The 27,546-nt window shown below is 41.0% G+C and overlaps 1 protein-coding gene and 1 long non-coding RNA gene across 5 annotated transcripts in view; one reads left to right on the top strand and one right to left on the bottom strand.

Annotated features, from left to right (window-relative positions):
• Positions 1-2,497, bottom strand: part of LOC138684455 (uncharacterized) — a 43,394-nt gene extending 40,897 nt beyond the window's left edge. For both annotated transcript variants that reach the window (XR_011323724.1, XR_011323723.1), the window contains exon 1: positions 1,821-2,497. This is a non-coding gene — a long non-coding RNA (uncharacterized lncRNA). The remainder of the gene's footprint in view (positions 1-1,820) is intronic.
• ITGB1 (integrin subunit beta 1) overlaps positions 2,444-27,546 on the top strand; it is a 47,365-nt gene continuing 22,262 nt past the window's right edge. For 2 of the 3 annotated variants that reach the window (XM_069778102.1, XM_069778101.1), the window contains exons 1-5: positions 2,444-2,731; positions 23,131-23,194; positions 23,436-23,521; positions 25,047-25,269; positions 27,231-27,401. In XM_069778102.1, coding sequence (XP_069634203.1) covers positions 2,459-2,731; positions 23,131-23,194; positions 23,436-23,521; positions 25,047-25,269; positions 27,231-27,401 — 817 coding nt within the window. In that variant the 5' untranslated portion in view covers positions 2,444-2,458. Of the gene's footprint in view, positions 2,732-9,736; positions 9,794-23,130; positions 23,195-23,435; positions 23,522-25,046; positions 25,270-27,230; positions 27,402-27,546 lie in introns of those variants that run through there. The other variant, XM_069778103.1, reaches the window with a different exon arrangement.

The raw sequence follows: 27,546 nt of genomic DNA, 5'->3' as shown, positions 1-27,546 counted from the left end.
AATAATCATGAAGTATATTACTATTTCTGTTAATATCTGCAGACATCACTCTGCCAGCTGTCCTGTGATGGTATATTCTACAGCACAGAAATTTACTTCTTACATTGTTCGCAGATAATGAACGTATGTTTCACATAAAACAAAAGGCATCCCTACCAAATGACAGTCTTTATTGTCTTCTAAATACAATCCGAGTATTAAGTACACATTAAAAATCAGGAAAAATGGTGTGTTAATTTAATGTAATTAAGCCAATTAAATAAAATCAGGTTAAACTAACTGAAGTATTATAATTCTGGTATTTTCCAATAACTATATGGGCTTGACACGTGCAAGTACTTGGAGAAAGAAGAGTTGAAAACTTATATCCAAATCCTATAACAAAAAGAACCACAATCTCTCAAAATCACAGAAAAAAGCAATAGCGAACACAACAGCAAATCCAGCAGTAGCAAACAAATCAGTATACATACCAAGTGAATATATATCATTCACAATCCTGTCTCCAGTGTCACATTTTCTCACCTATTTTCTGTAAGATGGCAAGGATGTGGATTCCTAGAAATGGTACCCAAGCCTAACACTGACCCAAACACTTCCTGGCTGCCTGCTCAAGCATGAAAACCTGTCTTTTTTTGAGCTCTTCCATGCAAAAATGTTCACTCGCTCTCCCAGATGTCATGTATACTGCAGTATGGAGATGCTACATTAAACATTTTGACATCATCTGCAATTATGTCTGCCGGCTCAGACACCTCCAGCACTTTTTTCTGACATCTTTAGTATTTCAGAAGTGTTGGAAAATAACAAATGGCATTCGTACGCATCTGTACTCTCCAAAGGAGTCCAGAAGGCAGCCAAATAATTTTTTTTCAGCTGTTTGGGAGATTTTTTTCCTGCCAATTTCCTATCGCACGGCACAGCCAGCCACTGGCAACGTGACACACAAATGTCTGAGCTGAGTGTCGGGTAGTACTTGAAGCACCAGTTTGTTAAGCAGTTTTATTTACTCCTCATAGCCTCACAATCTGAAGCACATTTTTGCCACCCCTTGTTTGCAGTACACCATAGTGGACTTCTGCTCACCATTTGCGTGTTCTGGCAAAATGTGCTTTTTTCCCTGCAATAAGGAAGCAGAGAAGAATACCTTGGCTAAAAGTACACACACACACACACACACACCCCCAGTATTTAAATTTCTTACATTTTTGGCAGATCACTATTCCTCCAGCATTTGCTTTTATTTTGCATGGCATACATTTCCACCATTTCAAAACTTTGGTTTTATGGCAGCTTCTTTCCCTGTTCCTGGCAGTATTCATATTATATACTAATTTACCTGTTGAAACATATGGTCTCTAGCCTCCTTATCTCTGATTGTCAAAGTTATTTCTTTTCCACTTCATTTGTCCAGTGCTTGCTTCTGTTGAAGCTGCCTGGAGCAGCAGTCTACCGTTTCAATCTCATTTTCTAACACCATGAAAACAGTTTTACGATTACAGTTGTACGGGCATTAAAAGCTTCTGCTAATGCAGCTATGTTAATAGACTACATCCTAAACAACTGCACTGCCCAAATGGAACATAGGGTTGAATCAGAGCCTGCGCTTGAGTAAGGTGGAAACATCATTAATTTTTTATTTTAAAGTGCAGCTAGAAACAAAGCAGGGGGAAAGCGATAAAAATTATTATCAGCTTGCAGCACCACTTGTTTAGTCAATCATACCAAAATAAGAACTGACAGCAGCTCCAGCGGGCACGCATAAACGCACAGCCTTTATGACTGCGAGCCTGTAGCTTGCGTTTCCCATTGCTCCTTACCTCCAAAAAAAGTGTCAAATGCCACTTTTTCTTTTTTTTTTTTTTTGAATGGGTAGCACCTCCAAGAACCCACTTTCAGGAGCACTTAAAAACGCTAAGGGCATGCACCGGACAGCAGCAGGCTCTGGCCAAGGGACCCGGGGAGTTCCACTTTTGAGCCTGGACCGGGCATCAGCGCCGTGCCAAGCTCACCCACCGCTTCCAGACTTCCACCGCCTCTGGAAACAGCGGAGAGCCAGAGGGACGGCCGGGACCCCTTCCCCAGCCGCCCCCCCGCCTGCCCCGCCGGGCCGAGCCGGCAGGAGCCAGGCGGCGAGGCGAGCAGGGGAAAGCGCGGCCCTGAAAAACAAGCGCCGGGGGCGAGCGGCCTTTCCACCCCGGCGCGCCGAGGGAAACGCCGCCAGCCGCGGGGCGGCCCCGGCCCCTCGGCCCGTCCCTCGGCCGCGCACGGGGGCTGCGGAGCGGGCGGCCGGGCAGCTAATAAAACCCCACCAAATAAGGCGCTGGCGGTCGCCGCGAAGGGAGAAGGGGAACCGGCAGGGGACGAGCCCCGCCTGGGGCAGGGAGAGCCCCTCCTTCCCTGCCCCGCCGCGGCGGAGAGCGCCTCCCCCGCCCGGGCTTGACGGCAGCGGGGAGGAATGTGTTTCCGGGGCGGGGAAAGCGCGGCCGAGCGCGGACCTTCCCCTCCCTCCCCCGCCGACGCCGGGCTCCCCCTCAGCAGCTCGGAGGCGGCGGCGGGCAGCCGGACGGCGAGCGAGGAGCGAGGCCGGGCGTCCCGCCGCGCCGCGCCGCGCCCAGCCCGCTCCCGGGACGCCGGGGCGGAGGGGGAGCTTCAGCCAGTCAGTCAGTCAGCCAGGCGGGCCGGAGCGCGCCCCCTGCCAGGAGCCGGCCGCGCCGCGGCAATGGCCGAGGTAGCGTGAGGACGGGGCGGGGGGTTGGAGCCGGCCGGGAGCGGGCTGAGCGCTGCCCGCCCGGCCCGGGGCGCCTCGGCTCGGCCGCGTCCGACGGTATCCGGGCGGGCTCCGGCGGGTGGGCTGGGGCGGGGCGGAGGGCGGCGAGCGCGGCTTCCCGCCGCCTGCCTGCCCGCCCGTCCGCCCGGGGAGCCGCCGGCAGCGCCCGGGAGCCGGCGGGGCGCGGGTCCCTCAGCGCCCGTCCCGGGCGGAGGAGGGGGCGCCTCGCCTCCACGTCGTGCCTGCCCCGCCGCCGGGGCGGCGTTGCTCGCCCGGGGCCGGCGCTGCGGGTGGGAGGGAAGGTGTCGGGCCCAGCCTGCGGCTTCCTGTGGCGGCGGGACGGCGGCCTCGGGCCTCCCGTGCCGGTGGTGGGGGGGCAGCCAGGCCTTTGTCCGCCCGGGGCCCGGCCCAGCCCGGGCAGCGCCCGCGGCCGGGCCGCCCCGACCCTTCTTCCCTCTCGACGAAGGTGGCAGCCCGTACCGGTGTCCCGCTCAGAGCTGCCCTTGCCGCCCGGAGGTGCCCGGGGTGGGGGCGGCACTAGGCTGGGCAAAGTTTCGGGCGGCTTCCCCGGGAGTGCGTGGGAGGGCGGGCGTCCCCCTCAGCGCCCGGGCCGGCGGCGGCGGCGGCGGCAGCAGGGCCGGAGGGGGAAGGCTTGCCTTCCGCGGGAAGCGGTCGCTGGGGAGAAGCGAGTTACGGGAGCGAGATGGTGAGGAGTGAGGCAGTGTAGGAACTTGAATATCGAGATTTTTGACCTGCACGTGTCTGCTAAAAGTAACCATTAAGAGCGGGGTACGTGCACTGTTTGAGTGACGGCGTGATCGTACTGCAGCGTTTTGACCGCTCGATGCATTCAAATGTGTGCGCTTTTTGCTCTAATTAAGCTGGCTCTGAGCCTTATAGCTCGCTATAAGCTTGTGTCAGGGTGGAAGTGGGAATGTGAGGCCTCTGTATGTGGACTGTTTCGCATGGAGATTTCTGAAATAACTTACAGCAATAGGAGCGCAATGTTTTGTCTCAGATTATTACCTTCCTATACTGATGGTTGGAAGGAAACATGAAGTGATGGGAAATTCTTTCTGAATCACTGTTTAGCCCATGTCAGATGTCTTCATCTTATGGAATAAGTGTCTGACTGCCTGTTAGAGTCATCAGGTAGTCTTTGTGAGTATTTTTCTTTATGAAAAACAGTTGAACAGTGTTCTTGGTTCCTTCTGCATTTATCCTTGGTATAATACAACAGTCCATTCATGCCAACACATGTAAACATACCTGTTGGGTGAAAATGTTGATTTTTCTGGTGGATTTGCCATTGGTGCTACAGTCCTGTTCGTGCCAAGACACACAAACCTTTAGGAGTAAGGATTGTCTCCGTTCAGATTAGTGAAACCGCTCATGGCTAATGCTGCACGTGTGCTTAAGTGTTGAAATGGAGCAGGACTTTATGTATGTGAAAACAGATTTAGATAATCTACTCCTGGTGTATTAATCATTTGGTAGGTGATGGTGATAGGGTGAGAAAAAGCAGTTTGCTATTATGAAATGAGATAACTTGGTAGCGGCTTTTTTTTTTTTTAAAAGAAGTATTGTACTACTAGAAAGATGTAAATTAGACTAAATTAAACAAGACTTTAAAAGTAGTGAAGATGTTCACTGTCCACATCCATCCCGGTGATGAAACTGATGATTCATTCTCCTGTCACAAAAAATATTACTTGCCTCTGGCAAATGATTAAGTAGAATTCTGCAAGCCTGCTTAAGGCTATATTTATAAGGGTTGCAAAAACAGTGAGCCATTGGCAATAGGTAGGCAAGACAAGGCAAGTTTAGGATGTGAACACCTTCAACTTCTGTCCTTTTCAAAGATGTTTCAGCTGAAAAGTGCAAACCTGACAGGCACGCGGAGTGAAATCTTGCCTTAATCAAAGTTGGTGCTGGTAAGTGCTGTGTCTGTTTGCCAGCCACATGATAAATGAAGCAGACTTACTTCAAAATGAAATGTCAGCAGTTAAAAATCTGGTGTTCTTTGTGTGCACAGGCAGGGAGCTCATTCCCCTCTGTACATTTGGTCATCCGATCTGCATCATGTTCCTAGCTATCCAATCTGCATTGTGTTCCTAGTTATGCCCACCCGTGTGAAGGACTGATTTGGAGGGATGCAGGTTTCTCTGGAATATGCATGAATTTCTTGATGCGAGTGCAGAATTTTAGTGTTTTGTCTTGAGTTTTAAGTGACTCAAGTGGTTAATCTTCTACCACTTCCTTTGGGAAGTGATTCCCACAGCTGAAAACAAACTGTCCGGAAACTTTTCCTGCTGTTCTTTCTTCCTCATCCATGATTTCATTCTTCTGCTCTTAACCATCCTCCCTGTACCTCTCTTGGGGTAGCTCTGCTGTGGTGCAGTTTTGAAAAGAGCTCGTTTGCTATAGCAAGCGGCTCAGGAAGTAGATAACTTGAGTAGCAGAAAGCCAAGCTCGGGGAGAGTGATGCAGACATGGCGCGGACATGTGCTATGTTCTGTGTTGCCCTGAATATAATTCCCTCACTGCCACTGGTATGAATGCTCTTCAGTTTTTTGTAAATAGTTGTCACGCCTACCTTTCTAGTCAGTCTTGATTTAGTTGTGATGTGAAGTACATTTAGCTTGTGGTTCTCTCAGCCCTCTGATCAGCCTGCTACAGGCTTCATGGCTGTCCGTGGCTCTTGGTAGTGCAGCCCTCAGAAACCGTTCTGGTTGCGATTGTGGCAGGACTGCTGTTGAACAGGCTGTTGAAGTACCTCTTCTTGATGGGGCCCTTTTTGTAAGCCATTTTCAAAGGCTGTCGTTGGCACAGGCTCCATCACCGCTCCCTTTCCTTCTAGTGGACAGACATGTAGAGTCCCTGCTGTTCCTCTCCTGCCTGTGGACCACGGGTCCTGAGCTTCTTCAATGCAGATCTACTTGTGATGCCTGGTGCAGCCTTTGCCAATGCTACCATTGCACATAGGGAGTGGATGCGTGATCTGTGCTACCTTATGTTTGTTCTCCGTTAGTTGCACCTACCACATGACATGGGGAGTGGGTTTTGGGGAGGGAAGAGTAGAGGCTGGAGATGGAGCTTTGCTGGCCGTTGGAATAACTGACCTCCTTTTCCTCCCTGCTCCTTTCCAAATATGTTTCGTACCCCTTTCACGTGAGGGAGACTATTAAAATCAGTGAGACGTTGCAAAACTGAAGTTAAAGCAGGCAGGGATTTTCCTAATCAGTATTAACTGTAGCAAGCTAGCTAGCTTTAAGATTGCTCATGCCTCCTCACATGGCACTTGGAAGAGATATTGCTTAGACAGATCCAGAAAAGAGGGAATCCAGGCTTGGCAATAGCGGAGCCTATTCTGCCCTCATTTGCTTTTCTAGAACTTCAAATTATTTATTTTTTCCAACTTTTTTTTTAGGATGGCAAATCCCCTTGGCATCCTTTTAATTCTTAGGAGTGGCAGTCAGCCCTCTGAGAGGGAATCCTTGTTGGGAGTGCCTTTCTTTCCTTTTTTTTTTTTCTTTTAAGCTTCTCGAGATCTATTGGTAGAGCTCATAAAGCAATTACATAAATAATTCTTTAAAATGTAATTAAGGCAATATGTAGTTAGATTTATTTTGGAAGTGTCATGTCACATTCCCCTGTGACTAGATTTTTAAGTCATCTGCTATATTCCGTGCCCTGTAGAAAATTTCCTGTCTCCCAGCAGCAGAAAACTTGGAGTTAAGTCCATGTTTTCCTACCTCTCATCTCCCATCTGTCTTTATATTGCTGATTCTACAAACTGTTCCCACTTGCTCTACTCGCCTTGCTTTGAAGGCACTTACTAGTAGTAGCATTCTCATTAGCAGTTATAACATTGCTGGTTAAGATGACTTGAGATTGTTCAGGCTTCTGGTGTGTGTGTGTATGGGTGTGTTTTATACAAACGTGCATCTCGGAGCTTTACAGGAAAGTGAGTTTTTGGTGTAGGGGAGAGTTAGCTGTTGTTTCGGAAGAGGGTGTTTGTTTTTCAAGAGGGAGTGTCACAGAATCATGAACAAATGAACAAATTCTGTGGCTTTGTCTCCTGGACAGCTGCTGGCAATATCTTGGTCTGATTTAAGGCTCCTTTTGTGTCAAAAAACTGAAATTTGTTGGTTAGTTCTAATGCTGAATAATGTTGTCATTTATGGTGGCCAATATAATCTCCTTTTTTCTGTGTAGTTCTTCCTTGCTCTATGTTGCTGTATTCTGTTGCCAGCTTTCTGAAAAGGATGATGTTGCTTGCCATGCAGTAACCGCAGTGGACCACAGTATTGACCAGTATCTGTCAGTTGTTGTGGTTATGGAGTTTCTTGGGTAGCCTACAAAGTGATTTTTGTGTTTACCCACAAATGGGAAGACAAATTCTACTTTTTTTTTTCTTTTATTATTCTAATTTGTCCAGCGTAGGCATGGCCCAGTAACCTATACTGTTAAAACTGTAAGTCAGGATAAATCTATGACGAGACCTTTCTCTAAACTTTCTTCTCTCCCACCGTGTGGATTAGTAGTGTAAGTACCAGCAGAAAGTATATACAGCTTCATTGTAAGAAACCGTCATGTGCTTTAGCTGTGTTTGTAACAGGCTGTATGAGTTTCTAGCCCAATTTAAGATGTGTGTAGGCTTGCTGAATAGCTTCTATTGGGAATATTATGCAGAGAAAGTGAAAATTCTGACTTCTGTGAATGAAAAATGAGACACTGGGCACCTTGTTATGCATCACTAAATAGTACAGTTGTCTTTTTCAATCCTAAGGGTGCTCTCTTTAGCAGAATGTTGTTATTAAACATCCTGTATTTTTGTAATAAACACCTTGTTTTACTTTTCTATTCTTAGACTAATCAGAGTGGTTAGTGGACTTCTAGGCTATCGTAGTCTTCTGTTAACAGATTGAAGATGTTCACAGAGATGGTAAAGGCACTAATTTAGTACAAAATGTGCACACAACCAAGCATATGGTAGGGAAAGTAGTGTGATGAGACTATAATATTAACGTTTTCTTTTGGAAAGGGTAATAGGATTCCTACCTGAGCTGTAATCCTCTTTGGGGTGTCACTGAGTAAAGGCTCTTTAATATATTAGAGTTATATTTTTGTCTATATCTTTCTCAATTTCTCTTTGCAGTCAGCTGCAAAAAGGGTTATGAAATATGCTTTCTGTCTTAAAAGCAGTTTCATGTGCTTTCTTTCTTTCTTTCTTGTCCAACAGCAGCAGCAAAATATCATTGGTATTCTTGTGGGTTTTATTAGAGGGGGAAGTTTTGAGTAACAAAATTGAGGCTAGAATCTTAACTTTGTTATTGCTAGTAAGAGCTAAGAAGATACTAGTGTTTTCTCACCATCCTTTTCATTCCTTTCTTTCTCTCACAGAAAAAACCTCTTGTGTATCTTTGATAAATTAATGCAGTTCTCACGTTCTGCCAACAGATCATTAGCTTTCTGTTTATGGTCGTTTTCTCTAAACTTCTAATTTGTAAGACCACGTTTAAATGCAGATTCTTCTTAAAATGCTCATAAACTGTAACATATACAATATCTAGTGCCAGTATTTTCTCCCTTCAAAAGATCATCATATTTGCAGGTCATTTATTTCCAATTCTTGTTTTGTACAAGATTACTTAAGCTTAACTCAGTCCTAGTTTTGACTTAGCTCAGTTTTAACTTCTGCTTTTGGTACATTCTAGTGTATAAGCAGGAAGGAGAGCCATTCTTTATATGGATTCTTATTGTATTAAACTATAAATTTCTGTGTAGTGTACATACTGCATACAAGTACTCACATGTAGTTGGTTTTCTGTTATGGCTATTAACAAACAACTTTTTTGCCTTTAGAGGTGTGCAAGTAAAGGCACTTTTGATGTGGAAGCTGAACAGAAAAAGTGAAAGCTTTCTTCTTTTTTTCTCATCCTTTGTGGTAGAATGAAAAACAATAATTATATATTGGGCTGAACTGAAACACTGAACTTACCCTCATACAAAGATGACTGATTTGTGGTTATTTAAAAGAGGAAAAAAATAATTGTTTTTAGATTAATTTAGAAAGAGTCAGTATTTCACTTATGGTGCTATTGTGAGTCAAAGGTAGTATCTTGGATATTAATGCGTACTTCATCCCTGAGGTCACGGTTTTGAAAAACAAACCCGAGACTGGGATATCTGGTTTGGCACAACCTTGACCCTGAAGTAAGTATTGAGATAAGGATGCAGTGGGGCCTTTCCTTTTTGCAAAAGAAAAGGGAGGATAAGCTGTCATTCTTGGGTTTGTTCATTTTCTTTGGTGGAATTGTAGTTTAGTGTGTCTTAACATGGTGCTAACCTGAGGCATTGGCACCGAAGAGTCGTGCTGCCTCTTGTGCAGCTAGCTGCTCTACGAAACCCTTTGATCTGTCCTCATCTGCTCTGTCTCTCTGTAGGCTGGCAGGACCCACAGGGAGTGACCTGTGGCCTCGCGCTGCCCTAAAGCAGGATGCTCTTCCAGTGAGTTGTGGGGTAGCCTGCGTGTCAGGAGCATATCGGGGACTGTAGGAGCTCATTTGAAGGACTTGGCGTTCTAGTAGCTTGGCCAGCATCCTCTGCAGATTCAGTTGCTCAGGTATTAAATTGGGCAACATCCAAGCTCTGCCTAGAGCCTCAGCTGTCTCGTTTTCCAGATCTTAGGTAAAACGGTTTTGTGTGAAGATGAGTACAGCTAAAAGGAAAGCCTGTTTCTGAAGTGGAGATAAATACAAAAGAATGTAATCTTTTTGATGTTAAATAAAAAGTACTCTCCCAGGGATCAAAAGATGACACATTTTAGTAGTTGGTTATCATTAAGTTGGGATTAAATTTTGCATCCGGATGATTTCTCATATTATTACCATGTCTTTGATAGTGAAGTGACTGAAGACTTTGTGCTTGTCCAGTCAGCAAGTGAAATGCTCCCTCTCCTGATAATAAAAAGGAGAAATGAGGAAATCTTTGCTAGCATCGTCCACAAGATTGACTAGGGTAAGCAAGGTTGATTATGTGCTGCCAGTGTGTTCTGGCTGGGTTTTTTTTCTTATTACACTGATGTTTTATTTTCTTGTGTATTAGGAAATTAGTTTTGGTGGGCATAGTATACTCAGGAATTACCTTCTCTGAGGTTCCTTTTTCATTTTTGCAAGGTTGTATTTAGTGTATGTTAATGTTCTCACTTTATGGTGCTAGCTAAAGACTGTCCCGATGCTGAAAGGCATACTGTAGCCCATCTGCATAAAATGCAAGGCTTGGCAGTTTTTTGAAATGTCAATTTGCTGGTTTTGTGTCAGAGTAGATTAAAAATCTGTCAGATGTGCATGAATGTAACCTATGTGCATTTCCAAAACATCTGTAAGTGTAACATTTTAGGGGATAACATTTGTTCTTTGCTTTTACTGTACAGTTCAAAAATGGGGAATATTTTTTTTGGTGCTGTTTTTGTCATTTATATGCAAACACAAATCTGTGTGAGAAATTAGTGTTCAAGAATTTCAGTGTAATTTTTCCTGGGTGTGGACTTAAGCATAATAAAGGAAACAGCAAATTTCCTTTTTCGGAAGAACATACTATACGTATCAGCTATAGGTTGTTTAAAATGCATCATAAAATTGATAAACATTCTTTTTTTTTCCTATGTATGTATTACTTCACTCCAGATGTTGTTTATAAAACTTTTCAAAGGCTAGACTAAAATGTTACATAGCCATGTTGCTGATATCACCAGTTCCAGTGAAAAACTCAAACTTTAGCATTAAAGAGTAACTATGGTGTCTAAGATTGCTGCCAGCATTTTTATCGCTGCCAGCTTACCAATCTGAAGAGTGTTTAGATAGTAATAAAAAAGCTTGCACAGATACTGGCTCTTTTTGGTGCATAATTCGCAATGCAGTTTCACTTTCTAAATTAATAATGCCTGTATTTAACATGATTAACATTTGATTGTAGCTGGAAGCAATTTTAATACTATGTCTCCGCAGAGTTTAAAAGAAAAAAAGAGCTCACTCATAAGCGATAACTCAAAACTCTGCAGTAGACAAGTGGCTTTCAAATTTACCTGAATTTCATATTTCATAAAATGTTCCAGTGGCCATTGAACCATGAATTCAACTAAAAATGTGTTTTATTTTTGTAGGAACATGGCTCTGCAGCAACTTACACCAACATAGGTCTTAACTGTCCCTCCTGCCTGTAGCTGTGCAGTCTTGCCATCTTCTTTGCATCAGCATTGGAAGTCATAAGGCTGTACAGTAAGTCATGAAGTAGCTGATCTGGTTGAAAAATAGCTTGGCAAAAAATTAATTTTCAGCTAGATCAGCTGTTTCAACTGGTGGACCATGTGCATTACTAGCGACACGCTTCAGACAAAGGGGAGGAATAGGAAAACGTGCAGCTCATAGCAAGAGGAGTGTGGGACTGTGGTAGTCCAGAGATAAGTTGGCATAAACTGCTGTGGAACCTCACAGTATCTGCTTGTGCATGCTTCAGTGCTCTTCTGACTCAAGTAGTCCATCTTAGCTTGCTAGATCAGGTGAGAAATAACTCAGCAAGGAGTTATTGCTCAACTTGTTCTACTGTCTCAGTTAAGGGGTAAAAGTATCGTCCTCAGTTGGCACCAGATAGAAGAACGTTGCAAAGTGGGGAATTTTAGGGCCCGGAGAAGTTGAGCTGTCTCTGTTCAGTAGTGGCAAACTGGTAGATCTACTTGACTACTTTGAGAAACCTCATCTTTTATTATCTTTTGCAGTCCTCTTAGAAGCAGCCTGCGGACTCCAGCCTTAAAATCCTGCTCTGGAAAGTACCAGAAGTATGTTAATAGGCAGGTTGTTCAGGAAAGGACTGCTTTTTATAAAGTACTTTGTGATGGTTCTGTTTTGTTGGTTTTTGGGGGTTTGTTTTGTTTTTTTGAAAAACAAGACAGACATCCTTTAAGATTGAAGTAATTTTTTTCCTGGGATTGGTGAGCTTTTTGCAAGTGCTCAAACTTCAGGATTAAAATCTGGATGAAGTCCACTGTTTGTTTCACTGTGTGCTTATACCTAACCAGTTATCACTGCTATTTTGAATTAATAATCATCACTAGTTACATATATATATTAAAAATACGTATAACATACATATGTAAAATTAAATATATAGAGAATTAAATATATATTTTAAAAATCTCACAGATAGATACAGAGTTATAAAGTTGTATGTAGTTCTGTGGGATAACCATTTTTTAATTATTTCTGCTGTTCATTTTCCTGACCAATTACCTGATGTTGAAAGTATGTTGAGGATGAGAGTTGTTTCAGTACAAGTCTCACTCTAAATTATGGTAATAGTGAATATTTTAAAAAACTTGCAATTAAATATTTGGATACTATCTGTAAACATTATTCTATGTACTTGCCATTCAAATCCTGAATTAAATTTAAAATAAACAAAAAAAAAAACCGAAAAACCTTCAGTGCTTTGTTCTTTGTTTGTCTTATTTTTTTTTGGCCAACTAAGTTATTCTAATAACCTATTGGAAAAAAATAAAAATAAAATCGGAATAGTTCCCTAAACTGGCTAGCCGTGTTACAGAGCATTCATAAGCAATTCACCCAAGGCCAGCAGAGAAGGAAGGTGGGCCTGTGACAACCTGGATTTAGGCTGGTTTAGCAGCACTCAAAGAGCCCAGTGTATAATTTCGGAGGTCAGCCAGTCTGACAGCCACCTGCCACTTTATAGAAGCTGTTTCCTCGGCACTCCTCTGTTCATGTGGAGATCTGGTTCAGTTCACTGAGACTTACAGAAAGTGAGTTTCGGTGTGATGGGGAAAAGGATGACTCAAGGTGTTGCTCTGCCAGCCCAGCAAGCTGAGCTGCCTTGGCATGGTGGGGAGGGAGGTCCACGAGTGGGAGCACAGGCACAGAGGTTGCTTTTTTGGAGGTGGGGATGCTGTAGCACTGCTGTTACTTTCAGCAGCAGTTGGCTTTCATCTTCGTTTTGGTTGCTGAAACTGTACCCTGAGTGTTAATGATAGCTACTGGTGGGTGAACACTGCCATGTAACAACAGAGTTTCCGCTGAGTTTGCCCTTTGCGGTGTGCCAGCTTCTGGCTTCCTGCAGTACCTGCAGCAATAGCCAGCGAGGTGTTTGCAACTGTTTTCTCTTAAAGAAGTAGATGAGTGAGACATTGTATTAACTGAAATTCTTTAGCTTTTTTGCTTAAGAATGTCCATGCCTCTGTTCTGCTTTTCCTTTAACAGAAAAGCTTGGATTAAAGTAAATTTAGCCAGATGTTGTGACAGTCGTGGATATTACTAAGGCAGTACAGCCTTGGAAGCATCAGTTACAGTCAGCTGTGTAAGAGCTATATTTACATGTTTAACTAAACTTTTCGTTTCCCCCTGTGCAGATGAATGTGAGGTTTAAGTTGCACAAAATTAAATAGTCTTTTTATGGGAGTAGTAAGTGGTGCAGAGTGTGTGGGAATTTAATACTACCACAAGGAACAGACACCCGTGTTTTCTACTAGAATGGCTTAAATTGTTATGTGGCATTCCTAATTGTAATCTGTCTGAGATGGAAATGCTAAACTTAGCCAAGAAGTCCTGTAGACCAGCAAGACCTATGTAAACAAGCTAAATATTCAATTCACACTCTCCCCTGCCAAAAAAAAAAAAAAGGTCACATTTAAGCAAGAGGAGAAATTAAATTATTACGGCAAAAATGACTGATGGGTCTAAAGGCATTTGAAAAGTGGTGAAACCACAGAGTTTTTTGTTTGTTTTTTTTTTTTTCCTCTGTTTTAATCACAATTGTGTAAAGAGGTGCTTGTAATAATGAAACCCCTGAAATACTTGTTACGGAAAAATGCCTACTGATAAGTGAGATTGGGTACAATGAGAATTCTTACAGATTCATGGAGACAATGTGCTTTGAGTCATTAAGGCTGTGATGGACTTGAACTACTGGAAACTTCTGCTGGCAAGAGTATGGAAAATGGATATTTTTGACAGTGATGGTTTTAAGGGGGGGGCGAAATTGGTGGTTTGGTTCTTAACACTTACATGTCCTCATTATATATTTATCCTTAAAGAGGAAGCTCTCAAGGTGCACGTGTATAGAAGCTGCTGGAGATACAGAAAATACTAGTTTCAACCACAGTATCGGTACCCATGGGCTTGGAGTGTTAGCTGTTCAGCTTTAGAGAGGTGCTGTCTTTGGGGTGTGCTTGCATGCTAGCATAAAGTGTATGAATAGGTTTTATTATTTTGTCCTTGCTTAAAATTCAAGGAGCTTCATAATGTCCTTGTAGGAATCCCAGCTTTCTGTGGGCAGGATGCACTGACATGGGATTTCTTAGCGAAAGAGGAGAGGGCAAGTGTATGGTGGTAGGGTGTTCTGCTTTTTTATTCTGTACTGTAGTAAGCACAATAGTTTGAGAGGTGTGGAGAAGCAAGAGGTAGTTACAAACTGGGTTTTCAGAAAAAGATGCAAATATTTTAGTTGAAGCTATGTATAAGCCATAGGTAATAAACAGTAAAAACATATTGCTGGTGTTTTAATTAGATGTAGCTGCAGGCCTCTGCCTGCTCTACCTGAGAATAAGTAGAGTTGTATTTCTCTCTTACTTTAATGTTGAACATTAAGCACGATACACCTGTTTGTTAGTCTAGTTTTCCAAAATACAGTTGTCAGAGTTTACCTTATAAATTGCAGTCTGTGCATAATTGCCCCGTAAAAATATCTAAATAAACCTACGTGGAAATAATACTCTCATGAGAAAGAGCATCTCACTTGGCTCTTAAACTGTTTCCTCTACGTGGTGCTCATACACAGGTTGTTTGTTCGCATAAGCTGTGTCTAGGTACTACTTGCCTTTCAAGCATCAAGATGCTTTCCAAAGCAACTCCTAAGCTATGGAATCTTGGCTTCAAATTATGATTCAATGAGTCAAGAAAACATTACACAAATAGTCTCTTTGTCCACGTTAGGACCAAGCTAGGGACAAGGATGGTTAATATAGCAAAGTGTTCTTAAATTAATCATTATTGGTGGTGTGGTAGTACTAAGGAAGTCTAGTCATGAATTGCAAACCTTCTGTTCGTGGTGCTATGTGCATATACTATTTGAAAAAAGGTCCCTCCTTCAAAAGTGGTGCTGACTAACCAATGTTAGTCCTGCCTGCTCTGCAGTACACTCCGAAAGACATTAGAACAAAGGGAAAAGATCAAGGTTGCACTTGGGGTTTGCTGACTTGACAGGTGAAGGCTTTTGTCAGTGGCAGCATCTTCATGTTGTCCCTGAGCATCATCATCTCATTCTTTTACTTTCCATCACTGTCATCAGCATTAAATCTGGACTTGTGTGACTTCTTAAATAGAAATATGTTATGAAAAGACAAATTGAGTAGGTTTTAGCAGCACTAGTATTCTTTACAATTTACTGTGCAACTTGTTTTTGCTTGTGATGAGTATTATTTAGGTTTGTAGCTGGTTGCAGGAGTGAGTTTGTCATTAACTGAAATTATCAATGGATTTTGCTAATGAAAACATGTTTTATTTCATGGCACTGTATTTCTATACATGATATGTAATCTATCCTGCCTAAATAGGTTTGCTACGTTCCATAGAAGTCTAAATTCAGTAAGTCTCTTCTTGCTTACCAGGAGTTCTCTGGCTGCCTTTAGTCGCTTGTTGGAGGATAAGTATCCACTTTAACTTCTTTAAGTCCACAGAGAAGTCCGTATAGTTCAGGTCGGTCAGGTCTGCAACTGGAGAGGGATTTCAGCTCAGTGTGCAGTAGTCAGAGTAGTCATTCATGATACAGGAGGTTTGCAGTTGAGGCTGTCTTCTGTGTCTGAGTGTGAACATACATCTGTTTCCCTTCACCTTCCTCCAGGTTAAGGTATTTGGTGAGAAAGAAATGAAGTTCATACTCCAAATCACGGCCCCAAGACTCTTTGCTTTTATCTATTGACAATATGCTATAAAATTTGTAGATATATTATGGGGAACAGGATCTGGAACCCCACTTACATCTTTCTTCTACCTCCCACCACCTGAGTGCTTCAGCAGATAAACAAGAGTGAAAACTTCTATCAGCTCATTTTCTGTCTCTGTGCCTTTCATTCTTGGTTGCATAGCAGCTTTGATTTAAGTGTTCTTACTAATATATCCTGTAGGATGATAGAGCATTCCCAGGAAATGTGGGGATTTGGGGCTGAGGAGGGACTGGAGCCCAGTTATCTTACTTCCTGGGTATGCTTCAGTGCTGTAAAATATCTGGGAACCATTACCACCCTCTGTCATGCAAACAGTATCACAACTGGATCTATCATGTTTTATTTTTCTCAAGGTGGAGAGATGTCAAATATCAGGATGCTTTATCATCTGTAGTTGTTCTGAAATCGGTACCTTTTTTTCTGATTATAGAGGAAATCTATGTGTTCTATCCAGAAAAATCTCCTTCCCCCCCCCCTTCCCTGCAGCCAGGCACCTAACTTGGGCAGATTTGTTTCCACTCAGTAATTCAAATCAAGACCAAAACATACTTTTCAGAAAAATACCTAATTGCTTTTCATTCCACTGTTTAGAACTGTTGGTAAGTTGAGGGCTCCTGTGAAATCCAGGAACAAATGTCAATAAATTATATATAAAAGGAATAATATGGTCAAACTGCATGAGTGCTTGTGAAGTTAGCTGTTCTGTCTTGAAGCAGCTGTGTCCCATATAAACTAACAAACACCCTGTACTCTGGGGACACAAGCTGATACCGTGAACAGCCTTCCAGACCTGTTCTCATGTGCTGTGGCCTCAGCCTGCTAGTACTTGTAAATGAACATTTTCATGTATTCAGCTAAAGAGGCAATGCAATGCGATGCAGGTGCCCATGCTGGGTTTTCAGTAGTGATTTCAGACCCACAAGTCTATTTTAGAACCTAACACTTATTGTTTTTTCCCATTGAATCCAGTCCTTTTTGGTGAACTTTTAAGCAACTTGATCTCTTGAGAAATTTTTTAGAGCTGTAAGTATGAATAAACTGGGTAGTAATGCAGTATGACTGAGTGTCTTAGCAAACAAGTTGTGTTACTGTGTCTGTTTTACTAAGCATAGGACGGGGGCACAGTAGTTTCCATGCGGAATTGTGATACATTTCCCAGTGCTGCTGGCATGCAGAAATGTGTATTCTCATCTTTTTTTTGACTCTCAACTTTGCAGGGGAATCTTCTGAACTAACCAGTAACATACACTAATTGTGGCACATAACCTCAGATAACCATACTGGAGGACCTGGTCTCCTTAACCTAAGCAGAAAATCAGTTTCCTGTAGATTTTAACTCTTTTTTAACAAAGAGTTAAAAATTTTAAGTCCTAATTAATGTTATATATTATTTTAACATATGATGACCCACTAAAACAGAGTGGTTATGGAAGTGCTTATCTTGAGTATTTGGTGACTATGTTTGTTTTATTCCATTAACTTAGAGATAATAACTGACAGAGAGAAATGAAGCCCAATGTGAAATAATGCTGATTCTTTTATCCTGTAGTGTCACAGTAGCTGAAGTGGTTATGCCTTAAAGCTTTTGCAGGACACAATTTGAGTAAGCTATCTTGATATGATGAATTTTTGTGTAAAAGCTGTTTCAGTGCTAAAGAATTTCTTATTTTGCACATTAATCTGGGTTAACGTCCCATTCTTTCTAGATTACTGCAAGTAGTTCAAAACCTGCTCCGTTAATGTCTGCGAAGTTGTTGGGGAGAAAGAATATAGTGGTCTTGATGAGCCGTGCTGTTGGTAGGTTGGTAGATCAATAGGCTGTTGAAGACAGGCTTACTTCTAGCACTTCCATGTGGATTGGGGTGCTGCAAAGTCCTGCTTTTGAGACTGCACTTTTCTTGTCCGTCTTGACTGTTCCCGTCAACTTCGCTTCCCCTGCATGGGGATACTCTGCTACCTCATCTCTGATGGTACAAGGTGAGGAGCTGGGCCTCTCTGTGAAGGGCAGCCATCACAAGGCTGGGCCACATCCAGGGAACAAATAGTTTTGCAGGGTGAGTTACGGTTTTGGTTTTTGATTAAAATTTCTTGCTTTTCAATCATCAGTGCTTACCCCCAGTCTCTACTTCATGAAGAAGAATGCATCAAGTAGTTTCTTGATCTGGTGGTCCTGGAATTTCCTGTGCAAGCAGTGTATTCCAGCTATAATTCAGTATTACAGTAACATTCACATTGATTAAGTAAGATAACGGTTAAGGTCACAAATGAAGAATTACCTATTTAAGATTTGTCGGAAAATGTACACCACAAACTTGGAAGTTTTAATCACGAGTAACTCCTTGGTGTGAAACATTTTAATTTCTGTACCTGTGCCTTTCTGAACAATATACTTCTCTCAAGACAGAGCAGCAAGATACCATTATACCACTTACTTTATAGTGAATTGCTGCTTTGCAAGGAGTTGTTGTACAAGCAGACATGCTTGGAGTTGTTGCATGTCCAGGCAAATTTGGGTTTGTAATTAACAACATTTGTTGTGAGAGTTCTGGCCGTCAGGAGTTCTTACAGAGGCGTGGGTCATTGCTAGAGGTCTATAGTGTCTGTGTAATTGCTGTTGCATGTCACTGGGGTTGTTTGGTTTCTCCAGTTAAGAAAATTACTGTGTCCTTTTTTTTTTTTTCCCCCAGAAATGTGAATGGGATTCATCTTGCCAGTCCATAAAATTCACCCTGAAAAGCGCGGCCCTCTGCTAAAGCCAGTAAACTTTCTGGAGTGAGGGAGGAAGGAACTTTTTTAGCAGGGTAGCCATCAAGTCCTGAAACAGGCATCTCCAGAGACTATCTAATTCTGCTTATTTTAGAAACATGTCTCTTCCTGCTCTTTTATAACCAGAGCCGTGATAACTGAGGTTGGGGGCTAACTGTGTGACCAGTGTAGTCCGGTATACAGCCACTGACTGTGGCTGAGAAGCAGTATCCTTTGCTTTTTTGTCCCCAGTTCTCTTCTTCTCCATCCCTATCTCGCCACCTCTGCCGTGCCAGGACAAGCAGTTTTGTCCCCAGATGGCTGAAACAAGCCACTTTCTTTGTTGAATTAGTGTCTCAGCCAGATCTTTTCCTTGCTCCAGTGCTCCTTGGTGGCTGCACTAATGCTGGCACTGGTCAGAAAGGAAAGCAGTAAGAATAATCAACTAGAAGGTTGATTAGCGAGGGTGAATAATAGACAAGGAGGATGGGGCAGCTCTCTTAAGGGACTTTCTATCCTTATGCTAGATGACAGTGGCTGTAAGCATAATCTTGGCTCTAGGAGGGATCAATTCCATACAGCATTTCTCAATCACACTTTAAACCCATGAAAATGCAGCTGATGCAAAGAGGTGTCAGTCTGTGGGAAGCACAAATGCTAGTCCAAAAGTGTGAGTTGCTTATTTATTTCTAGGCTTATAAGTGGGGATGTGAATAAGTAGGCTGTCTGGTTGCCTCAAAAAGGTGGCTTCTGCACAACAACTCAACTCTCACTGTATGTTTAAATGGTTCCCCCGTGGTCTGAAGCATAGTTATGTATTTCAATAGAAGGCTTTGCAGCAAGGCACGCTTCAGTATGCTGTACGGGCAGATGCCTTGTAGTGTTTTCCTTTGCTTGGCATTGGCTTGGTGGATGCTGGACTACTGGGTCAGATGAGGAACTGCTCAGCTGAGTGGAATAATACTACAATGACCTAATGCCTTGTTGTTAACATTGTCTTATACCAGTATAAACTGTGGCCTGTGTCAGGTGGGGTGAAATGCTGAGCTGAAGAGTGGTGAGAGGAGAGCAGCATAGCCATCAATATTTCATTTCAAAGGAATTAATGTTTCTGTAACACCCTCTTTTCTTGATCCCATTTAACCAGTTAATTTTCTGCACAGATGCTATTGCTGTTCTAATAAATAAATTTAAAAAGCCACAAAAGGTTTTAGTGCTGTGGAGTAGTAAACTTAATTTCTAAATATCTTGATGATTAGCAGAATACAACGGTGCTAAATATTTGATTTGCAAATTCAAAATTAGTCTCACTATGGAGAAATAATTCTTCCTTTTTCTTGTTGTCACTTAATGAGTCTCTCATTTCAAATTAGAAGCTCCAGAGATTTCCATCAAAGCTGGTTTTGTAAAGAAAAAATTCTCCTAGAGCATTACCGTTTGTAGAGAGAGTTAGCAAAAAAACTTGGAAAGCAGCAAGTCCAAACATTCAAGGTTATGTCTATGTTTGTCTACCTAAAATATTCAACAAAAATAAAGTACGGTTCACAAATGTGCAGAAATAATTTTAGAAACAGTTTTTCCTACAGCATACCATTTGCAGCCTTTTAAAAAGGATCCAACCGGTGATATAGTTGTTAAAGAGATTTCAGTTCTTGGCAAGCTTACTTTTTGTAAGCTTTGAGCTGCTTTTTTTGGGGGGGGAAGGGGGGAATCACTTTCAAGGATTCTGGGATATTTTTCAAGGATTTAATTAAAAAGAGGAAAAACAAGTATAATAGAAAAATACGTAAATGTTGCACACAAAAAAATAATTTCTTTCTTGCAACAATGGGTTCTTTTCTGTTCCCGTCATCTGTGGTTGAATACTGACATGGGGTTTAGTTCCAGCTCCACCAACGGTTTCCAAAGGCTTCCTTTGGCTGTCTAGTGTAGTTAGGCGTAGTTTGTTTTGGTTTATTCCCTTAGTAGAAAAATCTGCAACAGGGCAATCCACAGTACTAACCAGTGACTTGCAGGAGAATGTATTTGACACTGTTGTGACCAGGCTGCTGCAGTGGCCAGGAGGAGTTTTGGAGGCTGAGGATGTGCATCGTTTTGCTTGCATTGAAGAGCAATCAGAATTGAATCCAAATGAGCAAATCTTTACTCGAGTTTTTCCAAAACTCAGCAGATGGAAAAGCTATTAAGCCGTGGAGGTAAAGGAAGCGAGCTAGCGTGTGTCGGCGGGCAGGCGGCTTGCTTTAGGAGAGGCATTGGCTTAGCCATATATGGAAGAGGACATTTTCCTTGTTAACTTTACGGGGAATCTGTGCCCAGAACTACATTCATCATGCGGATGCATTTCCACAGGAACGTTTCTCATCCACATGGTCTTAATCATAGTTTTAGCACTGTGTCACATCTTTGCTGACTTATTTATATAGTCTGCATGGGCTTGCTGTGCATCTGCTGCTAGTCTGCCCTAAAAAGGTGAACTGTTTATAATTTTCTCATTTTGGCTAACGGAAAAGACAGTACTAAGCTGATGCCAGCAGCTTAGTTTTTTTCTTACTGAAAAGCCCAGCCTGTTCTGGGCTGTACTTAAAGCAAAACTGCTTCTCAAGTAGCAAAATATCATTTCATTTGGGGGAAGTAAGGTTTGCTAAACAGAGAGCATACCTACCATAAAACCAGAAAAGAAGGAACCTAAAAGTTAAGCAGCCTGGTAAGGCTTTCCCCTCCAGACTCTAGTCCGATAGGTGTGCTCCTGCACCATGCAACCAACCACTCTCTTTCTCTAACCTTGATTCAGTCCCTTTGTCTTCCACCTACTCGCATTTATTGGATCACGGTTCCCCTCTGATCAAGGCTCGTGGTTGCACAGGTTTGATTTAGGTGATTGCTTATAGAGGGGACTTAAAGAGTGTTCGTGAAAGAGAGCTTTTGCAAATGAAGGACTGATCACCTCTGCAGTGATGGGTACAGGGAAAAATTGGGGTTAGATACATGCAATAAGTAACGCTCAAAAGTTAAGTAAGGTATAATTCACAGTTCAATTTTTTCTTTGGTTTTTTAGTCGGTAATTTCTTATGTGCATATGCGTAACATCTAGCAAAGTCATTCTACAGCAAATTCTCTAAACTCCTACATCTAAAATCCTTCCCGCCCTCTGCCTACAGCATCCATTGAAGAGAAGAGCAGGCCAAAATGAATTATCAGAAAAGTATGAACTGTCTAATACTGTTGTTGGATACAATTTGTTAGCAAAGGGTTGGCTTCTGTTTGAAACCTTTTCCACCAGATTTTAGAGCAGCTATCCCTTCTCCGTTAGGTCTGGCTGGATGTGGAAAGTAACAATTATGAACAACCTTAAATCAGTGTGGGAAAACTAAAGCTCAACTGCCGTGCTAATTTAAACGTTGCTCACTTTGCTGCTAATTTATATGAATAATAGTACATCTTCTAGAAAATGACAGGTTCATTTTAAAAAATTCTGCCAAAGTCACTTTTCCTTGGCTATATTGCAAGATACTTTTTAGAACAAAAAGATATTAAGAATATTGATGTTTCCAGGGTGACTAGAAAGGTTTTAATTAGCAATAACGTCTTAGGATGACCAAGGAAATTGGCAGCCATGGTCCAAGTTCTCAGAATTCGTATACTGAATAAAAGAGAAATGGAATTTAAAACTGTACCGAAATGTCAAAGATATGACAGCTGACCCTGGCTGACTACCTCCTATTAGAGTAGAAGAAAATTTGGGAAAAAATGGTCTATTTGAAACCTATTTTTAGAATGACATCCTAGCTCTGGAGTACTAAGTGAAGTCTTGCCACTAATTAGGGAACATGACAAGTCAGTAACCCTAAATTGTGGTTTATAAGCATTCAAAGCTTGTCTCATAAAGCATATAGATTATATAGTTTGTATGTATGTATTTTTTTCTGCCAGACTTTCATTAAGATTTATAGCACTGAACAAAGGGTAGAGTTTTTTTCTTTAATAAGGATGGTGTCCATTAATTCTCTGTTGTCTAAAGAGGAAAAAAGGGGCTGGGTTTATATCAAGGATGCTTTATGTTGCATATTGTGAGAGGAAATTTCTAGCTCAGAGTGTAAGGTACAAAGTTAGCCTTTAAAATGCCCTTTGAAGATTCTGAGGAAAGTATTTTGGAAAGTGCTTTGACGTTTATCTTAAAACAGAGACTTCAATAGAGAAGCTCACTTCCGTCTTCTGTATCTGTGGTATCTTTATTTAGAAGTGTCTCTGTGATAACATTCAGAGCATAAATTTTTTTTTATACTATGTTAATAGATACGTTTGGGTTCTTCTGCCACAGACTGAACAGTGTTTCCACATTCCTCATAGCTTGCTGGTTTACCTCACATAAGAGTATTTAAAAATAATTTAAGAAGCTACCCTGTTTGATGTCTTCTAAATACAGTTGGTTGTATTAGAGCAAAACTGTCCAGCTGGTACAACTAAGATAATTTGATTTGCGTCTGCTCCATGTTCCTTGTCTCCTCTGAAACAGTTACATGTCTGCAGTTTCATGCAACTTAGGTGGGTTTTTTGCTTGTTTATGATAAATCATACCATTTGGTCTTCTGGTTCTGTATTTCAGACAAAATTGCTCACGTGGGCTGGCATCCTCTGTTGCTTGATATGGAATGGATTTGCTCAGCAAGGTAAGTCACATGTTTTCATTGCAGTCGTTTAATGTTGCTTTAAAACTATATATACTTAGCAGTCATGTAGATAAATATGTCATTGTTAGACAGTGCTAATGGCAATGTCAACCGTATCTCATGTTAATAACCTGTTTGTAGTTAGAACTTAAGTTTACAAAGCCAGAATAAAACAAACTAAAATTTTATTGTTGTTAGCACGTTTTTATAAATGAAGTGACTGGTTTGTGTTCTTTGCTAGGTGGAAGCGACTGCATAAAAGCTAATGCAAAATCATGTGGTGAATGTATACAAGCAGGACCAAACTGTGGCTGGTGTAAAAAAACGGTAAGTGTTGCAAAATTCCTTTTATGGTTTGGCTTTTTTCCCTTGGTTTCAAATTTTAGTAAATACTTCAAATGTATAGAAAGGTCTATTTTCATTAATAATAGTTTCCTGTAGCTTTTCAATTGGATACTTACTTGTACTTAAAAATTCAGATTCTGTTATTTTCCTGGATGTCCTCATTTGAGTATAATTGCTTTTCACAATGTGTTTACTTCTCCTTTTCTTAATCTTAAGTGTATACAGACCCTACAGGCTGTCTCATAGTTATTTAAAATCATTCCAGCATGGAATCTGTCTGGGTATGCTTAATTATATTCTTCCAGTGACACTGGAGTAAGAGGTTAATTTTAGACAGACATAGGTGGAATAGGCAAAGAGATTGAAGGTTTTCTTTTATGAAGGAAAGATGTTCAAGTTTTAGTTTTACATTGTTGGTAGACTTGGGGGGTAAGAGATTGGTTTGTGTGGGTGGGTGGTTTGTTTCAGTATGAAACAGAGTGCTTTCTTATGTAATTAAAAATTAAATTCAGGAAATAAAAAAGGTAAGATAATCTTAAATTGTGTGACTTAACTAGTATATGCTGAAGTGTCCTCTTCAGGTTAGAAACAGAAGAAAATGTTTTCTTCAGCTCTTCTTTGGTTTGTTATACAAAGCTGAGAAATTTTCCTGTTTCTTGGTATTTATTTCCATATAGTACCTACTTACTGTCCCCCAAACCAGCTTATAAACTTTAAACATTTAATTAAACTGACTAACTTTAAAATTTGGCCTTGGGCTGTCAGATTCAGTGTAGGTCCTAGTCATCAAGAACTGACAAGCTTTAAGATCTATATATTTATATGCATATTTTGGGGGGGGGGGGAGGGGGGGTGTCAAAATTGGTAAGTTTCACTTAGAAGCCTTATTTATTTGAGGTTAGAGCTTTTTTTTTTAGGTTTGAGGTAATGGTAATTTGTTGTTCAGAGCAAAGTTGCATATTGGTTTTGCTTATGGATCTTACTTTGGGATTGAACTTCCCCAAAATAAGAATTGTCTGCCTTTCCCCTGCTCTGTCAGCATATTGCCATTATTTTGTTGTGGAGTACCAAGGTACACTTACATAATCTTTAATTAAAGCCTTCCAAAAAACCAAAAAAGTTAAAAGGGAGGATAGTTGCCAAGTAGGCTGTAGAAACAGGTTCATGTTATTGATCACTACATGAAGATAAGAGCTTTTTCCACCTGCTGTCACTTTTAGAGTAGCTGATTTAAAAGGATGTCCTGCTTCTATGAGAGGTGACATTGAGCTTTGGTTTTTTTATTTCGTCTTTCTTACATCTTAAACACAGATGAGTATAAGTAGATGCAAACTCCTGGACTAAATAATAGTCACTGATGTATTTAGTATAATCTAATATATTTAAGGACTGTGTGTTTTCATACTGAACTTGGAAAAAAAAAAAGAGTCATTGTAAAAAGTGTGGGTAGAGTATAACAGATTGCAGATAGCTGTAAACTTGATACTCTTTTGCCTGTGTTTTCTAGGACTTTTTGCAAGAAGGAGAACCAACATCTGCCCGATGTGATGACTTGGCAGCACTAAAGAGTAAAGGCTGTCCTGTGAATGATATAGAAGATCCCAGAGGTAGCAAACACGTGCTTGAAGATAGAGAAGTAACGAATCGTAAGATAGGTGCTGCAGAAAAGCTGAAACCAGAGGCCATTACACAGATCCAGCCACAAAAACTACTACTGAAACTAAGAGTCGGTAAGAACAGTTTCATTCTAGGTGATTTTTCTGTCACCACCACATCTGCATTTTAGTTTTGAATGTGTAACCGCTTTGTTACAGAAACTACTAGTGTTCATATAACCTGAATGATAGCAGAACCATTCAGATCAGCCCCAGGTGTTTAGACACTCCAAATACTGTTTGATTTTTATGAAAGGTTAGATGTTATCACTGTTCCCAATAGAACTTAGGAGAAAATAGATACAGAATGGATCGATACATATATTAGAAAGGTAAAATTGTTTTGTTTTCAGTATTTTGTAGTTGATTTTCTATAGCGTGGCTTCTTAGAATGAAAGCAGAGGAGTGAGCAAAAACTTAGAAAAGTTATGACAGCATTTCCTTTTCCTTGAAATACTGCTGTTGCCTAAAGTCTGCATGTCTGAACTGAATGGTTTCGTAGTTACGCAGCAAGATTTTGGAATACTTTCCAGAGGCTAAAGATGTGGACACAGGACTACAGTAATGAGAACAAAGTAGTTGTGTACCATTTCTAGCCCCTAAAGAGAACTTTATTTAATTCAAATGGGGGGTGAGAGGGGACAGGACACGGGGCTAGTAGCTCATGCAGTATTTGAGCATAATGGAGATTGTCCATAAGGAGAGTTCCTAGGTACTGCAGACACATTCAACCTTGTATTTACCTGGAATAAGAGCCTGTACTCAGGGTCAGGTGCTTGGTGGTGATTGCCTTAATAAATGCAAGACGATCTGAAGAAGCTTAGTGTGATGAGGAGAGGAAAGGAAAGGAACGAAAGTTATTTTGCAATTTTGGTATTGCCTCTATTTATTTCTAATGTGATGCTTTCAGCTTCAAACCAAATTATTGTTCCTCTGTTGACACAGAATTTTCTTCATCAGAACATATGAGGGACCTGGGCAACCAGAACCTGATTACTCAAAAGATTATTACTTTGTTTTATAAGCACTTCTCTTGGTCATAAGTTTTCTGATGAGGGCCTGTGCTTGCAGAGGGGGATACTTGCTTTCTCTGCAGGCTCTTTTAAACAGTAGCTAAGGAAAATCTAAAGCTTTTAGGTTTTGGTTGTTGGGTTTTTTGCCTTTTTTTTGTGTGTGAAAACCATGCTGCATAGCTGTGTGATCCATATGCTATTAATTTTGCCCATTTACTTGTTTCCCCAGTTTGCTAATTTTGCTCATATTAAGCAAATGTTTGCTAATTATTAAGCAGACTTAAGCAGCATCAATATAACCATTTAACTTCAGTGACTGAGGGGGCAGGGGAAAAAACTTATTCTATTTCTTATTTCATATATAATAGGCAAAAGAATACTTTTCCATTTTCTGGGGGGCGGTAATTCTTCTGCAGTGTCTTTCAACATCAAGAGTGAGATGACATGCTTCTGTTGGCAGAACTCAGAGTCTGGGCTTACAATTGCAACAAATAGTAACTTGCCATTATCTCACTGCCATTTCTGTGCTCTCAGCCTTTATTTGATGCAAAGTAACTTGAAATGTTCCATCCAGAACTGATTTTTCTGTTACAAGCATATTTAAATAATGTGGGTTTTTTAAACTAAACCCTGAGAATTTTTGGAGTCATCTTGGATGCAAATAAATATTGAAAATTTGTGCTATAAGATCTTATAGGAACCTTGTTAAAATTATTGCAAGTATGAAGATTTGAAATAGCAGCAACTAAGAGAGGCTTGATTTTTGGCAGGCTAGTATTTTCTATGGAGAGATAAAATACCTTGGAAATACAAAGTTGGATATTTGAAAGAAATACTTCTTGAAAATTTTTTCATCATAATTTGATGTTAAGCATTTCAATTAACAGGAAAAAAAAAATTACTCGTGTCTAGTTCAAAATCTCCATCAGTGTTTCAAAGCCTTTCCTTAAAATGGCATTTTTCTTGCCAGTGCAGTTGTGGAACTTTTAATGGTTTCTATTTGTTGTTCACTCTCTGAAACAGGGGAACCCCAAACAGTTTCATTAAAATTTAAGAGAGCTGAAGACTACCCCATTGACCTTTATTATCTTATGGACCTCTCCTATTCTATGAAAGATGATTTAGAGAATGTGAAAAGTCTCGGAACGGCTCTGATGTTAGAAATGGAAAAAATAACTTCAGACTTTCGAATTGGTAAGAAAGATTTAACTATTCTAAAAAAAAAAATAAAAAAATTGAGAAGGTCAAGTTTCCTTCCTGATGTTTTTCACATGATTATGTATGAAGAGTAATTTTTTTTAAATTAGCAGTATTATGGTAGATATTCTAATGCATAGAA

This window comes from Haliaeetus albicilla, chromosome 2 (genome assembly GCF_947461875.1).
Source record: "Haliaeetus albicilla chromosome 2, bHalAlb1.1, whole genome shotgun sequence".
NCBI lineage: Eukaryota > Metazoa > Chordata > Aves > Accipitriformes > Accipitridae > Haliaeetus > Haliaeetus albicilla.
This window is presented reverse-complemented; position numbering and strand designations above follow the sequence as displayed.